The sequence below is a fragment of the Salvelinus namaycush genome, unplaced genomic scaffold (genome assembly GCF_016432855.1).
Source record: "Salvelinus namaycush isolate Seneca unplaced genomic scaffold, SaNama_1.0 Scaffold1557, whole genome shotgun sequence".
Lineage (NCBI taxonomy): Eukaryota > Metazoa > Chordata > Actinopteri > Salmoniformes > Salmonidae > Salvelinus > Salvelinus namaycush.
In genome coordinates this window covers 19032-43266 of record NW_024058294.1, presented here as the reverse complement: position 1 = coordinate 43266, position 24235 = coordinate 19032, and the positions used below count along the sequence as shown (strand labels likewise).

General features: G+C 45.4%; 1 protein-coding gene and 1 long non-coding RNA gene across 2 annotated transcripts in view; both read right to left on the bottom strand.

Annotated features, from left to right (window-relative positions):
* Position 1: 1 nt before the first annotated feature.
* Positions 2-1618, bottom strand: LOC120037052. Its single transcript, XR_005474744.1, has 3 exons — positions 1590-1618; positions 669-799; positions 2-101 (listed from the first exon to the last, which is right to left on the bottom strand). It is a non-coding gene; the product is annotated as an uncharacterized LOC120037052 (long non-coding RNA).
* Positions 1619-4061: 2443 nt separating this feature from the next.
* The window catches only part of LOC120037055 (NLR family CARD domain-containing protein 3-like), a gene marked incomplete at its 5' end in the record, with an annotated part of 29981 nt that continues 9807 nt past the window's right edge, over positions 4062-24235 (bottom strand). Inside the window, 2 exons of the mRNA XM_038983269.1 lie at positions 4062-4145; positions 4529-5303. Of these exons, the coding sequence (XP_038839197.1) occupies positions 4062-4145; positions 4529-5303 (859 nt within the window). The remainder of the gene's footprint in view (positions 4146-4528; positions 5304-24235) is intronic.

Below are 24235 nucleotides of genomic sequence, written 5' to 3'. Positions count from 1 at the left end.
ATCAGCTCGGACCTCGCCCTCCTGTTGTGTAAGCAGTTCACCTCGGTACTCCACAACAAAGTCTCCTTTGGATATGAATTCAGTGGCAAAAACTCCCCGTCCTTAGCAGACACAAAATACAAACATTAGGAGATATTGCATTGTGCTAGTTAATTATTACAGAGAATAATCACTGTCTGGAGGTCCACTCCGGTCACATGATCACCCCATTCAACTTCCCAAGCTTCTCCAAAACCAACTGTTCTCATAAAATGACCTCACACTGTCTAAAAGTGATCTCACACATATCACTGCCAATCAAAATGAGGTTCAGGGGTGCAGCAGGGGGTTTAGGGAGGGGGATGCGCTGCTCTGTCTTTCAAGAGGCTAGATTCAGTTGTCACTCTTACTTTGTCTTCTAAACCAATGATTGGTTTTCAAGGTGGGCCTTTTCAGGTGGAAGGAGATTTCAGATGGAGCATCGTGTGACTGTAGTGGACCTTTAAGAATCCTATGACCATAATACAAAGACATGGCAAGCTATTCCTTTAAACCTTTTTTCCTGGGTGACTGTGCCCATATATCCCAATTCACTGTTTCCCACTAACCTCTAAAATGTACATCTGATTCATCTAATTCATAGCTGTCATATTTAGGACTGTCAGAAATATATTCAATCTTCACCTTACCTTTAAAGATATTGATAAAACGCTGGTAAAGTACTGGTTTATCAATGTTTGATCTGATGTGATGCTCTGCATCCTCCATGGGCCGGAGTCGCCTGGAAGATCTCTCCGTCAGGCCAACTCAAATCCTTAATCTGTGGAATAAAGCAGACATTATAAACTGGGTAGTTTGGGTCCTGGATGTTGATTGGCTGAAACTGTGGTATATTTAAGAAATAAGGCACCTCGGGGGTTTGTGGTATATGGCCAATATACCAAGGCTAAGGGCTGTAACCAGGCAGGCACTCCGCGTTGCCTCTTACGTAAGAACAGTCCTCAACCTTTCCTTGTGCTTTACTGCTTAACTATATACCAAGGCTGTCAGACAATCAACATTCATGGCTTAACCTACAATTTATAAGAGACATAATGTATGTTTGTTAGATGACTACAAAACAAGCACGTTAGAAGCAGTAAAAAATGCCATCTGTGACTTTCCCTCTTCCACTCTGCTATGAGATGCAAGGTGGGGTGCACAACACCTGGTTTCCAGCCAGCCAACTTTAGCTCGCTAAACTAACACCATCTAATGTTATCAAACTGCTACCGTCTCAAGTTCATCTATGGGGATCACGTGTCCCATTTAGCTGTCTATGCATGTTACTTATAACCACACCGATAGAATTGACTGAAATAGCCATAAAATATCAGTCTCTTTATCAACAGTTATGTTAACTAATCAAGCTACCCGCCCAAATGTCAACAAAATTGGCTCACTAGTGCTTTAGCTAGATAGTGAGCGAACATTAGCACTAGCAACAAACAAGCTAACTAGGCTAACATAGTTCATAAACCAATACAACGATTTATGGTGGTGGAATTTTACTACAGCATGAAAATAACTTTCCATATCATTTCAATTCTTGAAAATATGATATTGCTCACCTTTCTTTTAGGAACAGCGGGGACCTGCAGTTGGGCCGCCCCGTGTTAACGGACGAGCTTCTCCAGATGAAAGTGATTTTCCCTCTCTGGCTCTGCGCGGTAAAGTGGCAATCACAACGTGGGGACAGAGATAGTCATATAGGGGACGTGTCACCACAGTGGTGTGTGTGCATCTGTCAAGGCGCTGGAATCCTATACAATCGACATGACTGATGTTGATATTTCACTTGTGTAGTAAATATTCTATAGACCTAAGAAATAGGCTAATACATTGCAAAATGAATGCATTTCCCTCGGCCTATAGGTCATAGGAAACTTCAAGACACCAAAATGTACATTTTAAAGATTCAGAAATTGTATTGATTGATCCAGAAACACATAGGAATAAGGTCAATAGGCCTTGGCTATTTTCTGACATAGGAAGGGCTGGCTTACCTGGGCTATTGCCCCTGGGCCCCGGAGAAATAAAATATTATACAGTATGTAGTATATATTTATGTTTTACTGCAACCGCCAACCACAGGGGCATTCAGGAGCCCACTCTCAATGAGTGTAGAGGCCTGCTGCTGTGGACACTTTGTTATTTGTCAGATGGGGAGGAGAGGAGGTAGGGGGGACACTTGTTTAATTAATTGATGAATAAAAATATATAAACTGCATAATAAATAAATGTGACTAGTAAAATGTGTGATTCAGGAGCTGGGACCAAGCCCGTAGGGGGCCCAAGGGGCAAAACAAATACAAAATAAATACTTTTTACAATTATTATTATTTTTTTAATCCAACCACAGGAGCCCGCTCTCAATGTTTAAAATACAACAGAGCATAATTTAGCCAAAGAGGATCAATAGTTTCAATAGTTCAATCAATAGTCTATATATCAATACTAAGAGGATCAATAGTTTCTACAAAAATAACTATCAAAAAGACATACAGTACATGTACTGTATCTGCCAAAATAAAAGAAACACCAACATAAAGTGTATTAAACGCATAGTTAAAATGAAATGAAATCAAATTGTATTTGTCAACTGCATCAAACACAACAGGTGTAGGCATTACCTTGAAATGCTTACTTCCAAACCCTTACTTACGTAAGCCGAGGAGTTGACGTCCCGATGGATAGGGATCAACCCGTAACGCTCGTAGTCGACATTGTCACACTGAACCCTTTCACGATGACTCACGTTTTCTGAAGATGTCTAATACGTAGGAGCTCCCTCTGTCTTCCAGAGCGGCTTCGGCAAGCTCCTTCTCGCAACGGAAAAGATGCTCTCTGGACCCGCTAGTAGTAGCTCTCGTCATCTCCCTGCACGGTCCTATCGGATAGCCCAAGGTGTCTGTACTATCAAGCGTTTGATGTCTGGTTAACGATACCATCGTGCTTTCCCGTATACTTACAAAGTGCGCAGCTTATGAGCCGAGCCTCCAGCATGGTCTGGATGCTGTTCAGAGCCTTATGTTGTCTGTGTAGCAACAGGCTGAGACAGGCTAACATCCCTGAGCAACCTAAACCGAGGCGGTGGTTATTACCACTACTACCAGGACGACAGCGACGATGAGGACAGCGACGACGACAGTGATACCATATACCCCACTACCCTATCACATGGAAACACCAGCAGATTCACTGACATAGGGAGGCGAGTAGCACCTTCCTTTGTAAGTTCTAAATAGACAGTACACAGATAGATCCCTGTGCTGAATGAACTAGCTTCTGATTCCTCTGGCGGTGATAACGGACCCTGGCCATGTAGAACTAAGGCAGGGAATGCAACACAGAACCAGTGTCTACTGAGTAATCCACATAGATGTGCACCCGATACACATTACCCAGGTGTAATATGGTCAATTAAAGTAAGGTATAAAATCGTAAACATGTGACATTGAGAACATCACCATATGAATTTTTATCAGTCAGGGCCCATTGTCAAACAAGACCTAAAATAACCTTTAGGCATCATGTCACCACACGGTCCCACATGTAGACTCTTGTAGGCTGAGGTAACACTATACAAACATCATTGCTCTACTTTAAAGGAAGCTGTAACACTCTGTGGTTGTGGACATGTGAGTGAGACCAATACCATCATCGCCACTGTTGTGGTAGGAGCTAAACTCCTCAACAATATCGATGTAATTACCTCCTGAATTACCATCTGAGGGGCATGTGAACATGCTGTTGGCATTCCTGCCATTGAAACAGTAATTGCTATCATCTTTGGTCCGTTGCTGGGCCAGGTGAGGTGTTACTGTTTCCATCCCAATCCTGGAAGCCAACAAAGCTATGACATGGACCAAAGTAGCAAAGTAGCACCTTCACTGGGTTTACAATCTAACACAAGGTTAAGCCGCCTGTCTTGTGGTGACACGTACTGAGCTGTAAACCACCTACAAAGATAGAATACCATTCTTCTAAACTCTATGCTCGAGGTGAGGTTTCTCAGTGTGTTGTCCACAACTGTGACGACCTTAGACTGCCCTCTCCTGGGCAACGAAGTGCACCACATAGTCAAAATGATCTGTTTCTTCAAGACAAAACAGCACCAATGAAACCTGTAGGACCCAAGTGACACATTGAACAATCTCGGTAAGGAGTCATCAGGTCCGATCAGCTTCTCCGTTCTGGGAAGGGGACGGGTTCCCACCACAACGTGATCCCAGAACCCAGGTACATGAGGGATACAGACATATCTGTAGGCCACCTCTTCTAGCATTGCTTTGCTTACCCAGTACCTGAAGGACATGGTGTCATTCACTGTGATGAGATGGTTGAACGCTGCGCGGGAAGAGAACACTGTCAGTCCAGCTACATGATCAGGGCTCGTCATTGTAGTATAACATAGACATAGACAGATATATCTATACATGGAAATATACATACCTCTTGGCAGGGTGTCAACTCCAGAGGATTGCTCCTCATTCATAATCAGCTGCACATGGACGTTGACCTCCTTGTCAGTCTTGAACTTATCATCTATGTTGAGTTCCAGATCCCAGTCTCCTACATTCTCCAGAGCAGGGAAATTGGCAAGGGTGTTGGCTGTGGTGCTTAGAGCGGCCCTTGTGGACGATATATTGTGTAGGCGACAACCACTTTGTTCACTGTAACACAGTCTGCACAATACACAGCCCCAAGCACATTGCACGGGCCTGTTCAGCTGAATCAAGTAGTTGTTACAGATGAACGCTCTGTTGAACTTCTTTTTACACGTGGCGCATATAATCAACTGTTTCATCACAGGGATTATCATCGCAATGGACGACACGGTAGCCCCGTCGCTGTACAGGTGATATCGGCTGGGACCAGGCACGGATTCTTCATAGGTGACAGCTGCTTCGGATTGTGGTGGTGTGGGGAACAATGTCCTTTGCGACTGTAAAGATGTCACTGGCTTGGGTTTGCACACGTTGAACCCTCGTATATCAACAGTCTGCTGTGGAGTTTCAGGCACTTGAGATGCTGGTTGTTGGGGATGTAGGACCCGGGCCTCCTGCTGCGGCACTTGATGAAACGTTTCCAGATGCACCTCAACCTGCTGGGGCTCTAGAGGCTGTGCCGGCTGTTGTTGTTGAAAGACATATTCACGACAGACCCTCTCAAGAGCAGCCATGGAGTTGTCTGTGTACCCGAGAGGGACCATGTCACCAATACAGGCGTTGAAGGTGTTGAGTTCCACATCTGTAAGCTGGGTTACCACATTAGAGATGGCGCTTGAAGGTGGTTTCATAGTGGGAAGGAGATCGGTTGTAGCAGAAAATATTGAACCTGGACAAGAGTCAAAGTTCCACTGTGGCCTACTGAAATGTGGCTCGGATGCTTGGGACACTTCACTCTCTGGAAAGGCGTTTGCATATTCCACATCGGTTAGCATATCATCCGGAGCTCTCTCGGTACCCCTGTAACACAAGGCGGAAACAAGTCACCCCTCTACCCAAAGGCAATACATTACTATTCAGTAATAACACAATGTGTGTGATAGTTACACTTACGTGACACATGTCATGCTATCCAGGGCAGCAGCAACCTCCTCTGGTGTATCACACCCAGACATGGCTGTGATGCTATCCAGGACAGCAGTAACCTCCTCTGATGTATCACACCCAGACATGGCTGTGATGCTATCCAGGACAGCAGTAACCTCCTCTGATGTATCACACCCAGACATGGCTGTGATGCTATCCAAGGCAGCAGTAACCTCCTCTGATGTATCACACCCAGACATGGCTGTGATGCTATCCAGGACAGCAGTAACCTCCTCTGATGTATCACACCCAGACATGGCTGTGATGCTATCCAGGACAGCAGTAACCTCCTCTGATGTATCACACCCAGACATGGCTGTGATGCTATCCAGGACAGCAGTAACCTCCTCTGATGTATCACACCCAGACATGGCTGTCATGCTATCCACGGCAGCAGTAACCTCCTCTGATGTATCACACCCAGACATGGCTGTGATGCTATCCAGGGCAGCAGTAACCTCCTCTGATGTATCACACCCAGACATGGCTGTGATGCTATCCAGGACAGCAGTAACCTCCTCTGATGTATCACACCCAGACATGGCTGTGATGCTATCAAGGACAGCAGTAACCTCCTCTGATGTATCACACCCAGACATGGCTGTGATGCATCCACGGCAGCAGTAACCTCCTCTGATGTATCACACCCAGACATGGCTGTGATGCTATCCACAGCAGCAGTAGTAACCTCCTCTGATGTATCACACCCAGACATGGCTGTGATGCTATCCACGGCAGCAGTAACCTCCTCTGATGTATCACACCCAGACATGGCTGTGATGCTATCCAGGACAGCAGTAACCTCCTCTGATGTATCACACCCAGACATGGCTGTGATGCTATCCAGGACAGCAGTAACCTCCTCTGATGTATCACACCCAGACATGGCTGTGATGCTATCAAGGACAGCAGTAACCTCCTCTGATGTATCACACCCAGACATGGCTGTGATGCTATCCAAGACAGCAGTAACCTCCTCTGATGTATCACACCCAGACATGGCTGTGATGCTATCCACGGCAGCAGTAACCTCCTCTGATGTATCACACCCAGACATGGCTGTGATGCTATCCACGGCAGCAGTAACCTCCTCTGATGTATCACACCCAGACATGGCTGTGATGCTATCCACGGCAGTCTGAAGCTCCTTTGAGGTAGCACATCCGGCCCTGTTTACGTGCTCTGTCGCAGAGACAACTTCATCAGCCCTATCTTGATACCCAGGCGCAGCTAATACAATTGCATGGTCAACTCTACATTCAGGCACATTGTGAGACATTTCACATGTTTCACCAATATGTTGTTGGAACGATGGTTCAGTTGTAGACTGGGGCTTGGGTACAGCAGACACTACCTCCTTGGTCTGAGTCTCATCAGAGTCTGGCTCCTTGGTCTGAGTCTCATCAGTCTGGCTCCTTGGTCTGAGTCTCATCAGAGTCTGGCTCCTTGGTCTGAGTCTCATCAGTCTGGCTCCTTGGTCTGAGTCTCATCAGAGTCTGGCTCCTTGGTCTGAGTCTCATCAGAGTCTGGCTCCTTGGTCTGAGTCTCATCAGAGTCTGGCTCCTTGGTCTGAGTCTCATCAGTCTGGCTCCTTGGTCTGAGTCTCATCAGTCTGGCTCCTTGGTCTGAGTCTCATCAGAGTCTGGCTCCTTGGTCTGAGTCTCATCAGAGTCTAGCTCCTTGGTCTGAGTCTCATCAGAGTCTGGCTCCTTGGTCTGAGTCTCATCAGAGTCTGGCTCCTTGGTCTGAGTCTCATCAGTCTGGCTCCTTGGTCTGAGTCTCATCAGTCTGGCTCCTTGGTCTGAGTCTCATCAGAGTCTGGCTCCTTGGTCTGAGTCTCATCAGAGTCTGGCTCCTTGGTCTGAGTCTCATCAGAGTCTGGCTCTTTGGTCTGTGTCTCATCAGAGTCTGGGGTCTGAGTCTCTGCAGACACAGTCTCAGCAGACACTACATCATTGGCCTGAGTCTCATCAGAGTCTGGCTCCTGGGTCTGCGTCTCAGCAGAGGTAGCCCCGGCTGGGGCCGACACAGGCTCTGTGTCATCTGTGGTGGGGGAATTAGGCACAGTGCATACTGTCCCAGAACAGGCAGCATCCTCTGTATACTGATACTCTGGTTTAGCAGATACACATGGTTCAGTATCAGGGTCTTGTTGGACTCCAGCCACTCGGGTACTTTTTTGTTTGATAGGTACACTATGTTTGACTGGAGAGGATACCCTTTCCGCGACATGTTTGGGTACAGAATTGTGACAGTCCTCCTTGTCATCATCGCTAGTGTGAACAGAGTCACTGGAGGAACTTGTGTTGCTTTCATCTCCGCTATCATCTGTACCAGGTTCTCTAGGTACTTTAGCCCCGATTCCACTGCTGGAGTCATCGCTTTCATCTCCGCTATCATCTCCGCTATCATCTGTACCAGGTTCTCTAGGTACTTTAGCCCCGATTCCACTGCTGGAGTCATCGCTTTCATCTCCGCTTTCATCTCCACTATCATCTGCACCGGGTTCTCTAGGTAGGTTAGCCTCCTCATTGGTATCCGTGACATGGTGTAGAACCGCTGATGTGCTATTGTCTACTTCTTCACTGTTGTTTGGTCTCCTGTTGAACATCCAGGCCCTCTTTCTGCAACCACTTTTAACGCTCGACTGAGAACCAGGCTGATTGTAGGACATGTCGACCGATCTCTTCTTAATATTGTCCACAGTCACAGGTTTCTGATGTGGGCCAGTGGACGGTCTATGTGATCTAGGCATGCTGCGGCTTTGTGAAGCAAACCTGTTTTTATATCTGTCAATCTTTGCTGATGTGACGCTGCTACCAAGACCACCATTGCGGCCGCTGCTACAGGAGACTTCGGGACACAACCTTTGAGCATTAAGGCCTGTATTGGGTTCTTTGCTTCGCCTACGGTTGACAGAACTATGGGTCATGTCTCTGCCGCTGGTGGTGTGAGCTCGGCTGTGGTCCCTGGGAGACTGGGCCCTGATGCTGTCCCTTGGGGGGTGGGACCGACTGCTGCCCCTGGTGGGCTGGGGCCTGCTGCTGACATTGTCATGATGTCCGTGTCTCTCACCAGTCTTGCGTTTTGTTTTGGCAGGTTGTCCTTTACAGGGTTGCAGTATCCATTCCGGAGGTATACGGCGTTTCACCTTTGCTGTAGTAGGACATGACAAACGTTTTGTGGCCGTTTGTTGTACCGAGTTGGCAGTCCATTGTAACCCTTGGTCTTCGGTGACAGTCCTATGTCATGACTACCTTGTTGTAACCTGTTTTTGTCAGACCTACGTCTTAAGTCAAAGGGTTGGGGGTGTCTAGGGTACACAGGTCCATTGTGTGGAACCAGAAGGTCGTGTTGATATGTGTTGTGGTCCTCTGTGTCATACAGCCTGTCATTAGAGGCTCTTTCATGCCACCTTCTCTGCTGTATGTTGTGCAAGGGAGAGGGTGTAGATTCCCTCAACTGTGTATATTCCTCAACTCTTAGGCCCATATTGGGATGCTGGTAGTACCATTCGCCTCTGTTATTGTATGTTGAATAAACGTCATGTGACATTCTATCTTTTGTTTCTAATTCTTGTTGTTTTGTAAAGTACTTCACACCATGTTCATGGTTCAGCTGCAAATATACACTGAATTTTCCACTGTCTGTGTAACTAATCTTATATATGTAGCTGAGGCTCCTCCTAAAAGCTTCAAGGCCGTTTGAAGTAATCACCACAATGTGTCATCAGGTAGACTATATGTATCTTTCCTGTTTCACTGCTTAGGTGTCAACCTGAGGTGACCTAGTTTCAATGTCTCACTGTGGGTTGTGTATCCAACCACTGCTGTTTCTACGGGCTTCCGATACGTCCAACCACTGCTGTTTCTACGGGCTTCCGATACGTCCAACCACCGCTGTTTCTACGGGCTTCCGATACGTCCAACCACTGCTGTTTCTACGGGCTTCCGATACGTCCAACCACTGCTGTTTCTACGGGCTTCCGATACGTCCAACCACTGCTGTTTCTACGGGCTTCCGATACGTCCAACCACTGCTGTTTCTACGGGCTTCCGATACGTCCAACCACTGCTGTTTCTACGGGCTTCCGATACGTCCAACCACTGCTGTTTCTACGGGCTTCCGATACGTCCAACCACTGCTGTTTCTACGGGCTTCCGATACGTCCAACCACTGCTGTTTCTACGGGCTTCCGATACGTCCAACCACTGCTGTTTCTACGGGCTTCCGATACGTCCAACCACTGCTGTTTCTACGGGCTTCCGATACGTCCAACCACTGCTGTTTCTACGGGCTTCCGATACGTCCAACCACTGCTGTTTCTACGGGCTTCCGATACGTCTAACCACTGCTGTTTCTACGGGCTTCTGATACGTCCAACCACTGCTGTTTCTACGGGCTTCCGATACGTCCAACCACTGCTGAATTGTCCATTCCGATGTTATGCACATAACCTCGAATCGCCCAATAACTCCTGAGTCGCCCAACCGCTGTTCATCTAACATTGCTCATACAATCCAAACAGAGCTGACACCTCCGGCCGCAGCTGGGTCTTCCAACCGCTGTTATGCAGATGAAACTCACACTTTCCAAGTACAGATGACTCACCCAACTAATGTTATCTCCATGGGGCTCCAACACCCAGAGCAAGGTAGATCGTCCAACCACTGTTATGTATATGGGGCTCCAACACCCAGGTAGATCGTCCAACCACTGTTATGTATATGGGGCTCCAACACCAAGGTAGATCGTCCAACCACTGTTATGTATATGGGGCTCCAACACCCAGGTAGATGGTCCAACCACTGTTATGTATATGGGGCTCGGAACATCCAACGCCGGGGGGGTTTCAGCTGTTATGTCAATGAAGCTCAGACTGTCCAAGTGTGAATGATTCACCCAGCTACTGCTATCTCCATGGTGAGCAAACATCCACACCAGATAGGTCATTCTATTAGCTATGTCAACTACAGAATAACAAGCTTTTCTGTTTGGGAGTCTAAGGTGGGAGCTGTTAGTAGCTGATTGACTTTGGACCTGTTTTGACCCAAACACGATCTGGTGTAAACAAGGTAACCTTATCTATAAGGCATGTTTCTTCATCCAGCACATTTTCGGTGTGAACAGATACAATAAAGGCTGGAAAGTGTCTACCGGTTACACATTTAAATGATGGTAAGTGATAATGATGACTCTACAAATAAATGGTCACAGGTCTATTAAAACAGTATCAAGATATCAGGTAAGTGCAGCAATTACACCATAATCTATGCCACTGAGTAACTGAAACAACCAGGAATAACACCATAATCCTACTACTGCCACTGAGTCACTGAAACAACCAGGAATAACACCATAATCCTACTACTGCCACTGAGTCACTGAAACAACCAGGAATAACACCATAATCCTACTACTGCCACTGAGTAACTGAAAGAACCAGGAATAACACCATAATCCTACTACTGCCACTGAGTAACTGAAACAACCAGGAATAACACCATAATCCTACTACTGCCACTGAGTAACTGAAACAACCAGGAATAACACCATAATCCTACTACTGCCACTGAGTAACTGAAACAACCAGGAATAACACCATAATCCTACTACTGCCACTGAGTCACTGAAACAACCAGGAATAACACCATAATCCTACTACTGCCACTGAGTAACTGAAACAACCAGGAATAACACCATAATCCTACTACTGCCACTGAGTCACTGAAACAACCAGGAATAACACCATAATCCTACTACTGCCACTGAGTAACTGAAACAACCAGGAATAACACCATAATCCTACTACTGCCACTGAGTCACTGAAACAACCAGGAATAACACCATAATCCTACTACTGCCACTGAGTCACTGAAACAACCAGGAATAACACCATAATCCTACTACTGCCACTGAGTCACTGAAACAACCAGGAATAACACCATAATCCTACTACTGCCACTGAGTAACTGAAACAACCAGGAATAACACCATAATCCTACTACTGCCACTGAGTAACTGAAACAACCAGGAATAACACCATAATCCTACTACTGCCACTGAGTAACTGAAACAACCAGGAATAACATCATAATCCTACTACTGCCACTGAGTAACTGAAACAACCAGGAATAACACCATAATCCTACTACTGCCAATGAGTAACTGAAACAACCAGGAATAACACCATAATCCTACTACTGCCACTGAGTAACTGAAACAACCAGGAATAACACCATAATCCTACTACTGCCACTGAGTAACTGAAACAACCAGGAATAACACCATTTATTTGTTGGCAGGTAAAAGATTGGGATGTACAAAAAGGCTGTACTTCATTATAATGAAAGTCTACTTAGCCCGTGTGTGTGTGTGTGTGTGTGTGTGTGTGTGTGTGTGTGTGTGTGTGTGTGTGTGTGTGTGTGTAGAGACATGCACAGTATACATTGTTGTCACTGGGGTTTATTGACCAGTTTATCACAAAACAAAGCAGTGGTACATATCACCAGCTATAGCTCAATAGAGACATTTTGCAATGGCACATTTATAGACCTAATACTGTTCAGTGTAGTAAACACAGTTTATCATTGACTACATATCCTAGGGACATTTATAGACCTAACACTGTTCAGTGTAGTAAACACAGTTTATCATTGACTACATATCCTAGGGACATTTATAGACCTAATACTGTTCAGTGTAGTAAAAACAGTTTATCATTGACTACATATCCTAGGGACATTTATAGACCTAATACTGTTCAGTGTAGTAAAAACAGTTTATCATTGACTACATATCCTAGGGACATTTATAGACCTAATACTGTTCAGTGTAGTAAAAACAGTTCATCATTGACTACATATCCTAGGGACTGAGGCCGGCTATGTACGTTTTCAACTGGTCTGCCAGGCTGTTTTGGTTCATTTCCCTCAGTGTTTTGTAAATGGTATCCAGGTAACCGGTCATGTTGAACATGTTCCTTCAGCACTTTTACAAGGTCAGTTGCGTTTCTTATAAGCTCAGCCGTGCTGCTTGGTAGTTTCAATGTCCATATGAATCTTTTCAACTGTCCTCTGTCAAGGTCGCAAAGTATATTCAACACCTTCTCTGTCACCTTGATGTTTATTGATAACCTTGCCGCGTGTAGCGAAGGCCACAGGTTGTAGCTGACTTGAGGTGTGAGTACAGTCACTGTCTTTGACTCGCTTCACCAGGTCATTGCGACCGATTTTCTTGAGCAGGGTGTTCAACCCTGCCCGTGCTGCAGCTCCGTAATGCCATAACATCTGCTAACCCGGTTCTATCTGTCACATATTGCAGGTCCACTGATGCGGTGTCGATGCGTGATCTCTATCTCGCTCATAACAAACTTCATCTTCTCAATATCATCACGGGTTATATTGTACAAAAAAATGGAGACTATTTCCTTAGGTGACATAACATTACCATTACCTACTGAGGATGATCCAGGGTAATTTCCTTAGGTGACATAACATTACCATTACCTACTGATGATGATCCAGGGTAATTTTCCCATGTTGCCATCAAGCTATTACTAGTAATACCTCCCTTACTTCTGGCAGTGTCAATCAGGGCCCGGCCCTTGTCATGAGTACCTCCTATAGACTGGATACTTTCCAACTCTCCATTGTTTAGCATCCTTTGTGCAAAGAGAACATCTGCAATATGGTCCAACATCTTCATCTTGGCAGCATCTATGTAGCTGAGTCTTTTCTTGTAAAGGACATTCATGGTATCAGTTATTCGGTATGTGACACAGGAACAGCTTGTTGAAATATACAACTGCACGTTGGCTCTGCTAGACCTCTGCTTATGACCAACTTTAGTGTTCTGTGTTTTAGAGAAACATCATGACCAACTTTAGTCTTTACTGTTTTAGAGAAACATCATGACCAACTTTAGTGTTCTGTGATTCAGAGAAACATCATGACCAACTTTAGTGTTCTGTGTTTCAGAGAAACATCATGACCAACTTTAGTCTTTACTGTTTCAGAGAAACATCATGACCAACTTTAGTCTTTACTGTTTTAGAGAAACATCATGACCAACTTTAGTGTTCTGTGTTTCAGAGAAACATCATGACCAACTTTAGTGTTCTGTGTTTTAGAGAAACATCATGACCAACTTTAGTCTTCTGTGTTTCAGAGAAACATCATGACCAACTTTAGTCTTCTGTGTTTCAGAGAAACATCATGACCAACTTTAGTCTTTACTGTTTTAGAGAAACATCATGACCAACTTTAGTGTTCTGTGTTTCAGAGAAACATCATGACCAACTTTAGTGTTCTGTGTTTTAGAGAAACATCATGACCAACTTTAGTCTTTACTGTTTCAGAGAAACATCATGACCAACTTTAGTCTTCTGTGTTTCAGAGAAACATCATGACCAACTTTAGTGTTCTGTGTTTTAGAGAAACATCATGACCAACTTTAGTCTTCTGTGTTTCAGAGAAACATCATGACCAACTTTAGTGTTCTGTGTTTTAGAGAAACATCATGACCAACTTTAGTCTTTACTGTTTCAGAGAAACATCATGACCAACTTTAGTGTTCTGTGTTTTAGAGAAACATCATGACCAACTTTAGTGTTCTGTGTTTCAGAGAAACATGATGACCAACTTTAGTCTTTACTGTTTTAGAAAAACATCATGACCAACTTTAGTCTTTACTGTTTCAGAGAAACATCATGACCAACTTTAGTGTTCTGTGTTTCAGAGAAACATGATGACCAACTTTAGTCTTTACTGTTTTAGAAAAACATCATGACCAACTTTAGTCTTTACTGTTTTAGAAAAACATCATGACCAACTTTAGTCTTTACTGTTTTAGAAAAACATCATGACCAACTTTAGTGTTCTGTGTTTTAGAGAAACATCATGACCAACTTTAGTCTTTACTGTTTTAGAAAAACATCATGACCAACTTTAGTGTTCTGTGTTTTAGAGAAACATCATGACCAACTTTAGTGTTCTGTGTTTCAGAGAAACATCATGACCAACTTTAGTCTTTACTGTTTTAGAGAAACATCATGACCAACTTTAGTGTTCTGTGTTTTAGAGAAACATCATGACCAACTTTAGTGTTCTGTGTTTTAGAGAAACATCATGACCAACTTTAGTGTTCTGTGTTTTAGAGAAACATCACGACCAACTTTAGTGTTCTGTGTTTTAGAGAAACATCATGACCAACTTTAGTGTTCTGTGTTTTAGAGAAACATCATGACCAACTTTAGTGTTCTGTGATTTAGAGAAACATCCTGACCATGTTCTGACCTTGAAGCAGTTCAGACTTTCTGCCCTCCCTCTCTCTCTCTCCCTCTGTTCTGACTCTCTACCCTCTCTCTCTCTCTTTCCCTCTGTTCTGACTCTCTCCCCTCCCTCTCTCTCTCTTTCCCTCTGTTCTGACTCTCTACCCTCTCTCTCTCTCTTTCCCTCTGTTCTTACTCTCTACCCTCCCTCTCTCTCTCTTTCCCTCTGTTCTGACTCTCTACCCTCTCTCTCTCTCTTTCCTCTGTTCTGACTCTCTCCCCTCCCTCTCTCTCTCTTTCCCTCTGTTCTGACTCTCTACCCTCTCTCTCTCTCTTTCCTCTGTTCTGACTCTCTACCCTCCCTCTCTCTCTCTTTCCCTCTGTTCTGACTCTCTACCCTCTCTCTCTCTCTTTCCCTCTGTTCTGACTCTCTACCCTCTCTCTCTCTCTTTCCCTCTGTTCTGACTCTCTCCCCTCTCTCTCTCTCTCTTTCCCTCTGTTCTGACTCTCTCCCCTCCCTCTCTCTCCCTCTGTTCTTACTCTCTACCCTCTCTCTCTCTTTCCCTCTGTTCTGACTCTCTACCCTCTCTCTCTCTCTTTCCCTCTGTTCTGACTCTCTACCCTCTCTCTCTCTCTTTCCCTCTGTTCTGACTCTCTCCCCTCCCTCCCTCTCTCTTACCTCTGTTCTGACTCTCTACCCTCTCTCTCTTTCCCTCAGGGCTCCATATCCTCTATCAGTTCTGACTCTCTACCTTCCCAGTATAGTATACACAGACTGGACAACAGGACAATGATCCTAAGGCCGGACTTGAACCCGATCGAACATCTCTGGAGAGACCTGAAAAAAGCAGTGCAGCAACGCTCCCCATCCAACCTGACAGCTTGAGAGGATCTGCAGAGAAGAATGGGAGAAACTCCCCAAATACAGGTGTGCCAAGCTTGTAGCATCATACCCAAGAAGACTCAAGGCTGTAATCACTGCCAAAGGTGCTTCAACAAAGTACTGAGTAAAGGGTCTGAATACTTATGTAAATGTGATATCTAAGTTTTTTTTAAATAAAAATGTGCACACATAAAATAAACAGTTTTTTCTTTGTAATTATGGGTTATTGTGTGTAGGTTGATGAGGGAAAAAACAATTTAATCCATTTTAAAATAAGGCTGTAACGTGACAAAATGTGTAAAAAGTCAAGGGGTCTGAATACTTTCTGAATGCACTGTATATCAGTATATTAGACTCTCTCTCTCTCTGCAGTGATGTTGTTTTCATCACTTCTGGTTTAACACTGACATCAAGTGGTGATTGTCCAAACTGCACCACTGTTAACTTCTACTTCATCACAATCCCGGATCCGGGAGCACCCCCATCAGTAAAAAAGCTGACTAGCATAGCCTAGCATAGCGTCACAAGTAAATACTAGCATCTAAATATCATTAAATCACAAGTCCAAGACACCAGATGAAAGATACACATCTTGTGAATCCAGCCATCATTTCTGATTTTTAAAATGTTTTACAGGGAAGACACAATATGTATTTCTATTAGCTAACCACGATAGCAAAAGACACAACTTTTTTTTCCCACCATTTTTTTCCTGCATAGGTAGCTATCACAATTTCGACCAAATAAAGATATAAATAGTCACTAACCAAGAAACAACTTCATCAGATGACAGTCTGATAACATATTTATTGTATAGCATATGTTTTGTTAGAAAAATGTGCATATTTCAGGTATAAATCATAGTTTTACATTGCAGCCACCATCACAACTCTCACCAAAGCAACTAGAATAACTACAGAGACCAACGTGAATTACCTAAATACTCATCATAAAACATTTATGAAAAATACACAGCGTACAGCAAATGAAAGACAAAGATCTTGTGAATCCAGCCAATATTTCAGATTTTTTAAGTGTTTTACAGCGAAAACACAATATAGCATTATATTAGCTTACTACAATAGCCAACCACACAACAGCATTGATTCAAGCCAACAATAGCGATAACGAATAAACCAGCAAAAGATATAAATTTTTTTACTAACCTTCTCAAACTTCTTCAGATGACAGTCCTATAACATCATATTACACAATACATATAGAGTTTGTTCGAAAATGTGCATATTTAGCGGCACAAATCGTGGTTATACAATGAGAATAGTAGCCAAGCTGCCAACAAAATCGGGAGAAATCTTGGGAGAGGCACCTAATCTAATCATTAACTAATCATAAACTTGACTAAAAAAATACAGGTTGGACAGCAAATGAAAGATACATTAGTTCTTAATGCAATCGCTGTGTTAGATTTTTAAAATTAACGTTACTACGACATACAACGTGCGTTAAAGCGAGACCGCACCGAAATTAATGGCGGAATATTAGTTTTACATTTTTCAACAGAACAACGAATTAACATCATAAATAGTTCTTACTTTTTGATGAGCTTTCATCAGAATCTTGGGCAAGTTGTCCTTTGTCCAAAAGAATCGTTGCTCGGTTGTAGATTGTCGCCTTCTATTTTGGAATTAGCAGTAAACATTAGCCATGTGGGCCAGACGTGCCCAACTCACTAGAACGCAGCACAAAGAAATATCCGAAAATCGCAATGTACTGATATAAACTGATATAACTCGGTTTAAAATAACAACATTATGATGTCTTTAACACCTATATTGAATAAAATCAGAGCCGGATATATCTAAGGCCTATAACGCAACCCACGTTCCAAGACCATTTATATGGCCTCAGATCTGCCTAGCAACACCATTCCAATTCTCACTATTTGCTGACATCTAGGGGAAGGCGTATGCAGTGCATCTCGACCAATAGAAGACATGCAAATTAATAAACTGACCTCAGAACAGCCTGCCTGATTTCAGATTTCTCACTTCCTCACAGAAGAATTGCTCCAACTTGAGTTCTGTTTTACTCACAGATATAATTCAAACGGTTTTAGAAACTAGAGAGTGTTTTCCATCCAATAGTAATATTAATATGCATATTGTACGAGCAAGAATTGAGTACGAGGCAGTTTAATTTGGGAACGACATTTTTACAAAGTGAAAACAGCACCCCCTATTGAGAAAAGTTTTTTAAGATAAAAAGCGAGAGATGCAGAGAGAAGACCACAGAGAGAGAGCTGAGAGAGCAGACAGAGAAGAGAGCAGAAAGAGGCAGAGAGAGAGAGCAGAGAGCAGGCTGAGAGAGCAGAGAGAAGAGAGCAGAGCAGAGAGAGAGAGCAGAGAGCAGGGAAAAGAGAAAGCAGAGAGCAGAGAAAAGAGAGAAAGCAGAGAGGGTGAGAGCAGAGAGAGAGCAGGCTGAGAGAGCAGAGAGTATTAGAGAGGAGAGAGAAGAGAGCATTAGAGAGAGAGGGAGAGACCGGAGAGCAGGCTGAGAGAGCAGAGAGACAACAGAAAGAGAGAGATCAGAGAGAGCAGAGAAAAGAGAGAGCGCAGCAGAGCAGAGAGCAGAGAACAGAGCGAGAGAGCAGAGAGCAGAGAACAGAGAGAGCAGAGAACAGAGAGAAGAGAGAGAGAGCAGAGGGAGAGAGAGAGCAGAGAACGAGAGCAGAGAGAGAGCAGAGAAAGAGCAGCAGAGCAGAGAGAGAGAGCAGAGAGGGAGAGAGAGAGCAGAGAGCAAAAAGAGAGAGAGAGTAGAGAGAGCAGGGAGAGAGAGAGAAGAGAGAGGGCAGAGAGAAGAGAGAGCAGATAGAGCAGAGGGAGAGAGAGCAGAGAGGGAGAGAGAACAGAGAGAGCAGAGAGGGCAGAGAGAGAGCAGAGAGCAGAAAGCAGGCTGAGAGAGCAGAGAGAGAGAGAGCAGAGAGTGAGAGAGAGGAAAGAGAGCAGAGAGAGAGCAGAGAGTAGGCTGAGAGTGCAGAGAGAGAGAGCAGAGTGAGAGAGAGAGAGCAGAGGGAGAGAGATAGCAGAGAGAGAGCGGAGAGCAGAGAGAGAACAGAGAGAGAGAGAGCAGAGGGAGAGAGCAGAGGGAGCGAGATAGCAGAGAGAGAGCGAGCAGAGAGCAGGCTGAGAGTGCAGAGAGCCAGTGAGAGGGTAGAGAGAGAGCAGAGAAGAGAGAGCAGAGGGAGAGAGAGAACAGAGAGAGAGCAGAGAGCAGGCTGAGAGAGCAGAGAGAGAGCAGAGCGAGAGAGGGAGAGAGCAGAGAGTGAGATAGCAGTGAGCAGAGTGAGGGCAGAGAGAGCGAGCAGAGAGCAGGCTGAGAGAGCAGAGAGAGCAGAGAGAGCGAGCAGAAAGCAGGCTGAGAAAGCAAAGAGAGAGAGAGAGAGCAGAGGGCAAAGAGAGAGAGCAGAGAGAGAGAAAACAGAGAGCAGAGAGGTCAGAGAGCGAGCAGAGAGAGAGCAGGGAAAAGAGAGCAGAGAGGTCAGAGAGCGAGCAGAGAGCAGGGAAAAGAGAGCAGAGAGAGCAGAGGGAGAGATAGATCAGAGAACAGAGAGAGAGCAGAGAGAGAAGAGTAGAGAAAAGAGAGAGAGCAGAGAACATATAGAGAGAGCAGAGTGAGAGAGAAGAGAGGGAGAGAGAGCAGGGTGAGAGAGAGAGAGCAGAGAGAGACAGCAGAGAGAGCAGAGGGAGAGAGCTGAGAGCAGAGAGAGCTGAGCGAGCAGAGCACAGAGAGAGCATAGAGAGAGAGAGCAGAGACAGAGCAGAGAGTAGGCTGAGAGAGCAAAGAGAGAGAGCAGAGAGGAGAGGGCAGAGTGAGAGAGAGAGCAGAGACCAGAGAGAGAGCAGAGACCAGAGAGAGAGAGCAGAGAGCAGGCTGAGAAAGCAAAGAGAGTGAGAGAGCAGAGAGAGAGCAGAGAGAGAGAGCAGAGAGAGAAGAGGGCAGAGAGAGCAGAGGGAGAGAGCAGGCTGAAAAAGCAAAGAGAGAGTGAGAGAGCATAGAGTGAGAGCAGAGAGAGCAGAGAAAAGAGAGAGCAGAAGAGCAGAGGGAAAGAGAGAGCAGAGAGAGAGAGCAGAGAACAGAGAGAAAGAGCAGGCTGAAAAAGCAAAGAGAGTGAGAGAGAATAGAGTGAGAGCAGAGAGCAGAGAAAAGAGAGAGCAGAAGAGCAGAGGGAAAGAGAGAGCAGAGAGAGAGAGAGCAGGCTGAGAGAGCAGAGAGGGAGAGAGAGAAGGCTGAGAGAGCAGAGGGAGAGAGAGCAGAGAGAGAGAGAGAGCCGGCTGAGAGAGCAGAGAACAGAGAGAAGAGAGAGCAGAGAGAGAGAAAAGAGAGGGCAGAGAGAGCAGAGCGAGAGCAGAGAGAGCAGAGGATAGAGAGAGCAGAGATAGACAGCAGAGAGAGCAGAGAGACAGCAGAGAGAGAGAGAGCAGAGAGAGAGCAGAGTGAGAGAGAACAGAGAAGGCAGAGAGAGCAGAGAGAAGAGAGAGAACAGAGAGTGCTGAGAGAGCAGAGAGAGCGAGAGCAGAGAGAGAAAGCAGAGCATAGAGAAAAGAGAGAGCAGAGACTGAGATAGCAGAGAGAGATAGCAGGGAGAGCAGAGCAGAGAGAGCAGAGAACAGAGACAGAGAGCAGAGAGAGCAGAGCAGAGAGAGAGCAGAGAGCAGGCTGAGAAAGCAAAGAGAGAGAGAGCAGAGAGAGAGCAGAGAAGGCAGAGAGAGAGCAGAGAGAGAAGAGGGCAGAGAGAGCAGAGGGAGAGAGAGATCAGAGAACAGAGAGCAGAGAGAGCAGGCTGAGAAAGCAAAGAGAGAGTGAGAGAGCATAGAGTGAGAGCAGAGAAAAGAGAGAGCAGAGAGAGCAGGCTAAGAGAGCAGAGGGAGAGAGAGCAGGCTGAGAGAGCAGAGAGAAGAGAGAGGGCAGAGAGAGCAGAGAGAACAGAGAAAAGAGAGAGCAGAGAGAACAGAGCAGAGAGAGCAGAGGGAGAGAGAGCAGAGAGAGCAGAGCGAGCAGAGGACAGAGAGAGCAGAGAGAACAGAGACGGCAGAGAGAGCGCAGGGAGAGAACAGAGAGTGCTGAGAGAGAAGAGAGAGCAGAGAGAGAGCAAGCAGAGAGAGCAGAGCATAGAGAAAAGTGAGAGCAGAGAGAGAGAGAGCAGAGGGAGAGACAGAGAGCAGATAGAAAAAGCAGAGAGAGAGCAGAGGGCAGAGTAGAGAGAGCAGAGAGAGAGAACAGAGAGGGCAGAGAGAGAGAGAGCAGAGAGAGAACGGAGTGCTGAGAGAGAGCAATAGAGAGCATAGAGAGCGAGAGAGAGCAGAGAACAGAGAGAGAGCAGGCTGAGAAAGCAAAGAGAGAGTGAGAGAGCATAGAGTGAGAGAGCAGAGAGAGAGCAGAGAGAAAGCAGAGAAAAGAGAGAACAGCAGAGCAGGCTGAGAGAGAAGAGAGAGCAGAGAGCAAGAGAGAGCAGGGAGGGAGAGAGCAGAGAGTGAGAGATAGAGCAGAGAGAAGAGAGAGGGCAGAGAGAAGAGAGCAATAGAGAGCAGAGAGAGAGCGGACAGCAGAGAGCAGGCTGAGAAATAAAAGAGAGAGTGAGAGAACATAGAGTGAGAGAGCAGAGAAAAGAGAGAACAGCAGAGCGAGCAAAGAGCAGAGAGAGAGCAGGCTGAGAAGAGAGAGAACAGAGAGGGCAGAGAGAGCAGAGGGCAGAGAGAACTCTGTTGCTATAGTAACCCTGCATCACAACACTCTGTTGTACAATTTGTTTAATTCAATTTCACATATTTAATTGTTTGTATTTAATTTCACATTTGTTTCATGTTTCAACCAGTCGCAGGTTAACGTCAACCTGACAGAGGAAACGTAACATCAATAACCAAACTGTTTTCACAATTAACATGCTTTTCTTGTTTCAACTATGTTTTATTATTGTTTTATTATGAAAAGTACAATATATCCTTGTATACTTGTATAACTATGGAGCGTATGTCCATATATAATTATACAATTTGTTATTCAACATAAAAGACAACAAATGATCACATTGATATTTTAACGGTGTTATTGTCACAATTATAGGAAGACACGCATGTGTGTGTGTGTCCTGTGTATCCAGTGTGAGTGTGTGTGTGTCCAGTGTGTGTGTGTGTGTGTCCAGTGTGTGTGTGTGTGTGTGTGTGTGTCCAGTGTGAGTGTGTGTGTGTGTCCAGTGTGTGTGTGTGTCCAGTGTGAGTGTGTGTGTGTGTCCAGTGTGTGTGTATCTGTCCAGTGTGTGTGTGTGTGTGTCCAGTGTGTGTGTGTGTGTGTCCAGTGTGAGTGTGTGTGTCCAGTGTGAGTGTGTGTGTGTGTCCAGTGTGAGTGTGTGTGTGTGTCCAGTGTGAGTGTGTGTGTGTGTCCAGTGTGAGTGTGTGTGTGTGTCCAGTGTGAGTGTGTGTGTGTCCAGTGTGTGTCCAGTGTGAGTGTGTGTCCAGTGTGTGTCTGTGTGTGTGTCCAGTGAGTGTGTGTGTGTCCAGTGTGTGTGTGTGTGTGTCCAGTGAGTGTGTGTGTGTCCAGTGTGTGTCCAGTGTGTGTGTGTGTGTGTGTGTGTCCAGTGTGTGTGTGTGTGTGTGTGTCCAGTGTGTGTGTGTGTCCAGTGTGTGTGTGTGTGTGTGTCCAGTGTGTGTGTATCTGTCCAGTGTGTGTGTGTGTGTGTCCAGTGTGTGTGTGTGTGTCCAGTGTGTGTGTCCAGTGTGAGTGTGTGTGTGTGTCCAGTGTGTGTGTATCTGTCCAGTGTGTGTGTCCAGTGTGAGTGTGTGTGTCCAGTGTGAGTGTGTGTGTGTCCAGTGTGTGTGTGTGTGTGTGTCCAGTGTGAGTGTGTGTCCAGTGTGAGTGTGTGTGTGTGTGTGTGTGTGTGTGTGTGTGTGTGTGTGTGTGTGTGTGTGTGTGTGTGTGTGTGTGTGTGTGTGTGTGTCCAGTGTGTGTGTATCTGTCCAGTGTGTCTGTGTGTGTGTCCAGTGTGAGTGTGTGTGTGTCCAGTGTGAGTGTGTGAGTGTGTGTGTGTGTGTCCAGCGTGAGTGTGTGTGTGTCCAGTGTGAGTGTGTGTGTGTGTGTCCAGCATGAGTGTGTGTGTGTGTCCAGTGTGAGTGTGTGTGTGTGTCCAGTGTGTGTGTGTCCAGTGTGTGTGTGTGTGTGTGTGTGTCCAGTGTGTGTGTGTGTGTGTGTGTGTGTGTGTGTGTGTGTCCAGTGTGAGTGTGTGTGTGTGTGTGTGTGTGTGTGTCAGGTTATTATTTCAGGGACACTGAGGAGTCAACATTATAAACCCTAAACCCTGGATAGAGGGGCTCAGTGAATGTGGAGGTGAATGTGATCAGGTGGGTCAGTGTGTCAGAGGAGGCTCTATAGAAGGACAGAGTGCCGGCTGGCCAGTCCAGATACACTCCTACTCTGTGGGGGCTGGAAGAGGGGACGTCTATGGTAGTCCGATTATTATTGTGCCTGGCAGTGTAACGGTTGTCAGAGCAGACCAGACTCCAGGACTTGTCATTCCGTCCAAGACAACAGTCATTAAACCCTCCTCTCCTGTTGATTCCTTTATATGTCACTCCTATACCAGCCCCTCTCCCACTCCACTCTACCTCCCAGTAACAGCGCCCAGTCAGACCCTCTCTACACAGCACCTGTCCACGGTCCTCAAATCTCTCTGGGTGATCAGGATATGGCTGCTCCTCTGTCCTATATGTCACCTTTCTGTTCTCCTCAGACAGAGAGAGGAATCTGTTTACTGTGTTTGGGTCCAGTGTGAGATCACAGACATCTGATGGATGAAACCAGACACAATATTAGAAATCATCATCATTCACATTAGAATGTTAACTCACTTTTCACTAATTCATTTAATGTAGATGTTTCTAGGTATCAAAAGGAGAAGTTAAGGTAACTTGAGACTTGTTGAATGATCATATGTTATACTGTATGGTAATATAAAACACACTTATTCACATTAATTACACACACACACACACACACACACACACACACACACACACACACACACACACACACACACACACACACACACACACACACACACACACACACACACACACACACACACACACACACACACACACACACACACACACACACACACACACACACACACACACACACACACACTTCTGTAGAACTACAGCTGATATTTAATATGACCAAGTAAGTAATGATGGTGGTCTTTGACTTTGACTTGACTTGAATTAAGACTTATTCTTAGTCATATTCTTCACAGCAGTCAACACTCACATTTTCTAAGCCCAGGTTTCATTCTGTTCTCTCCACCATGTTCCACACTGTAGCGGTAAGCAGAAGAACAGGAAGTCATTGAGGGATACACCTGAACTCTCACACTCACTCACACACACACACACACACACACACACACACACACACACACACACACACACACACACACACACACACACACACACA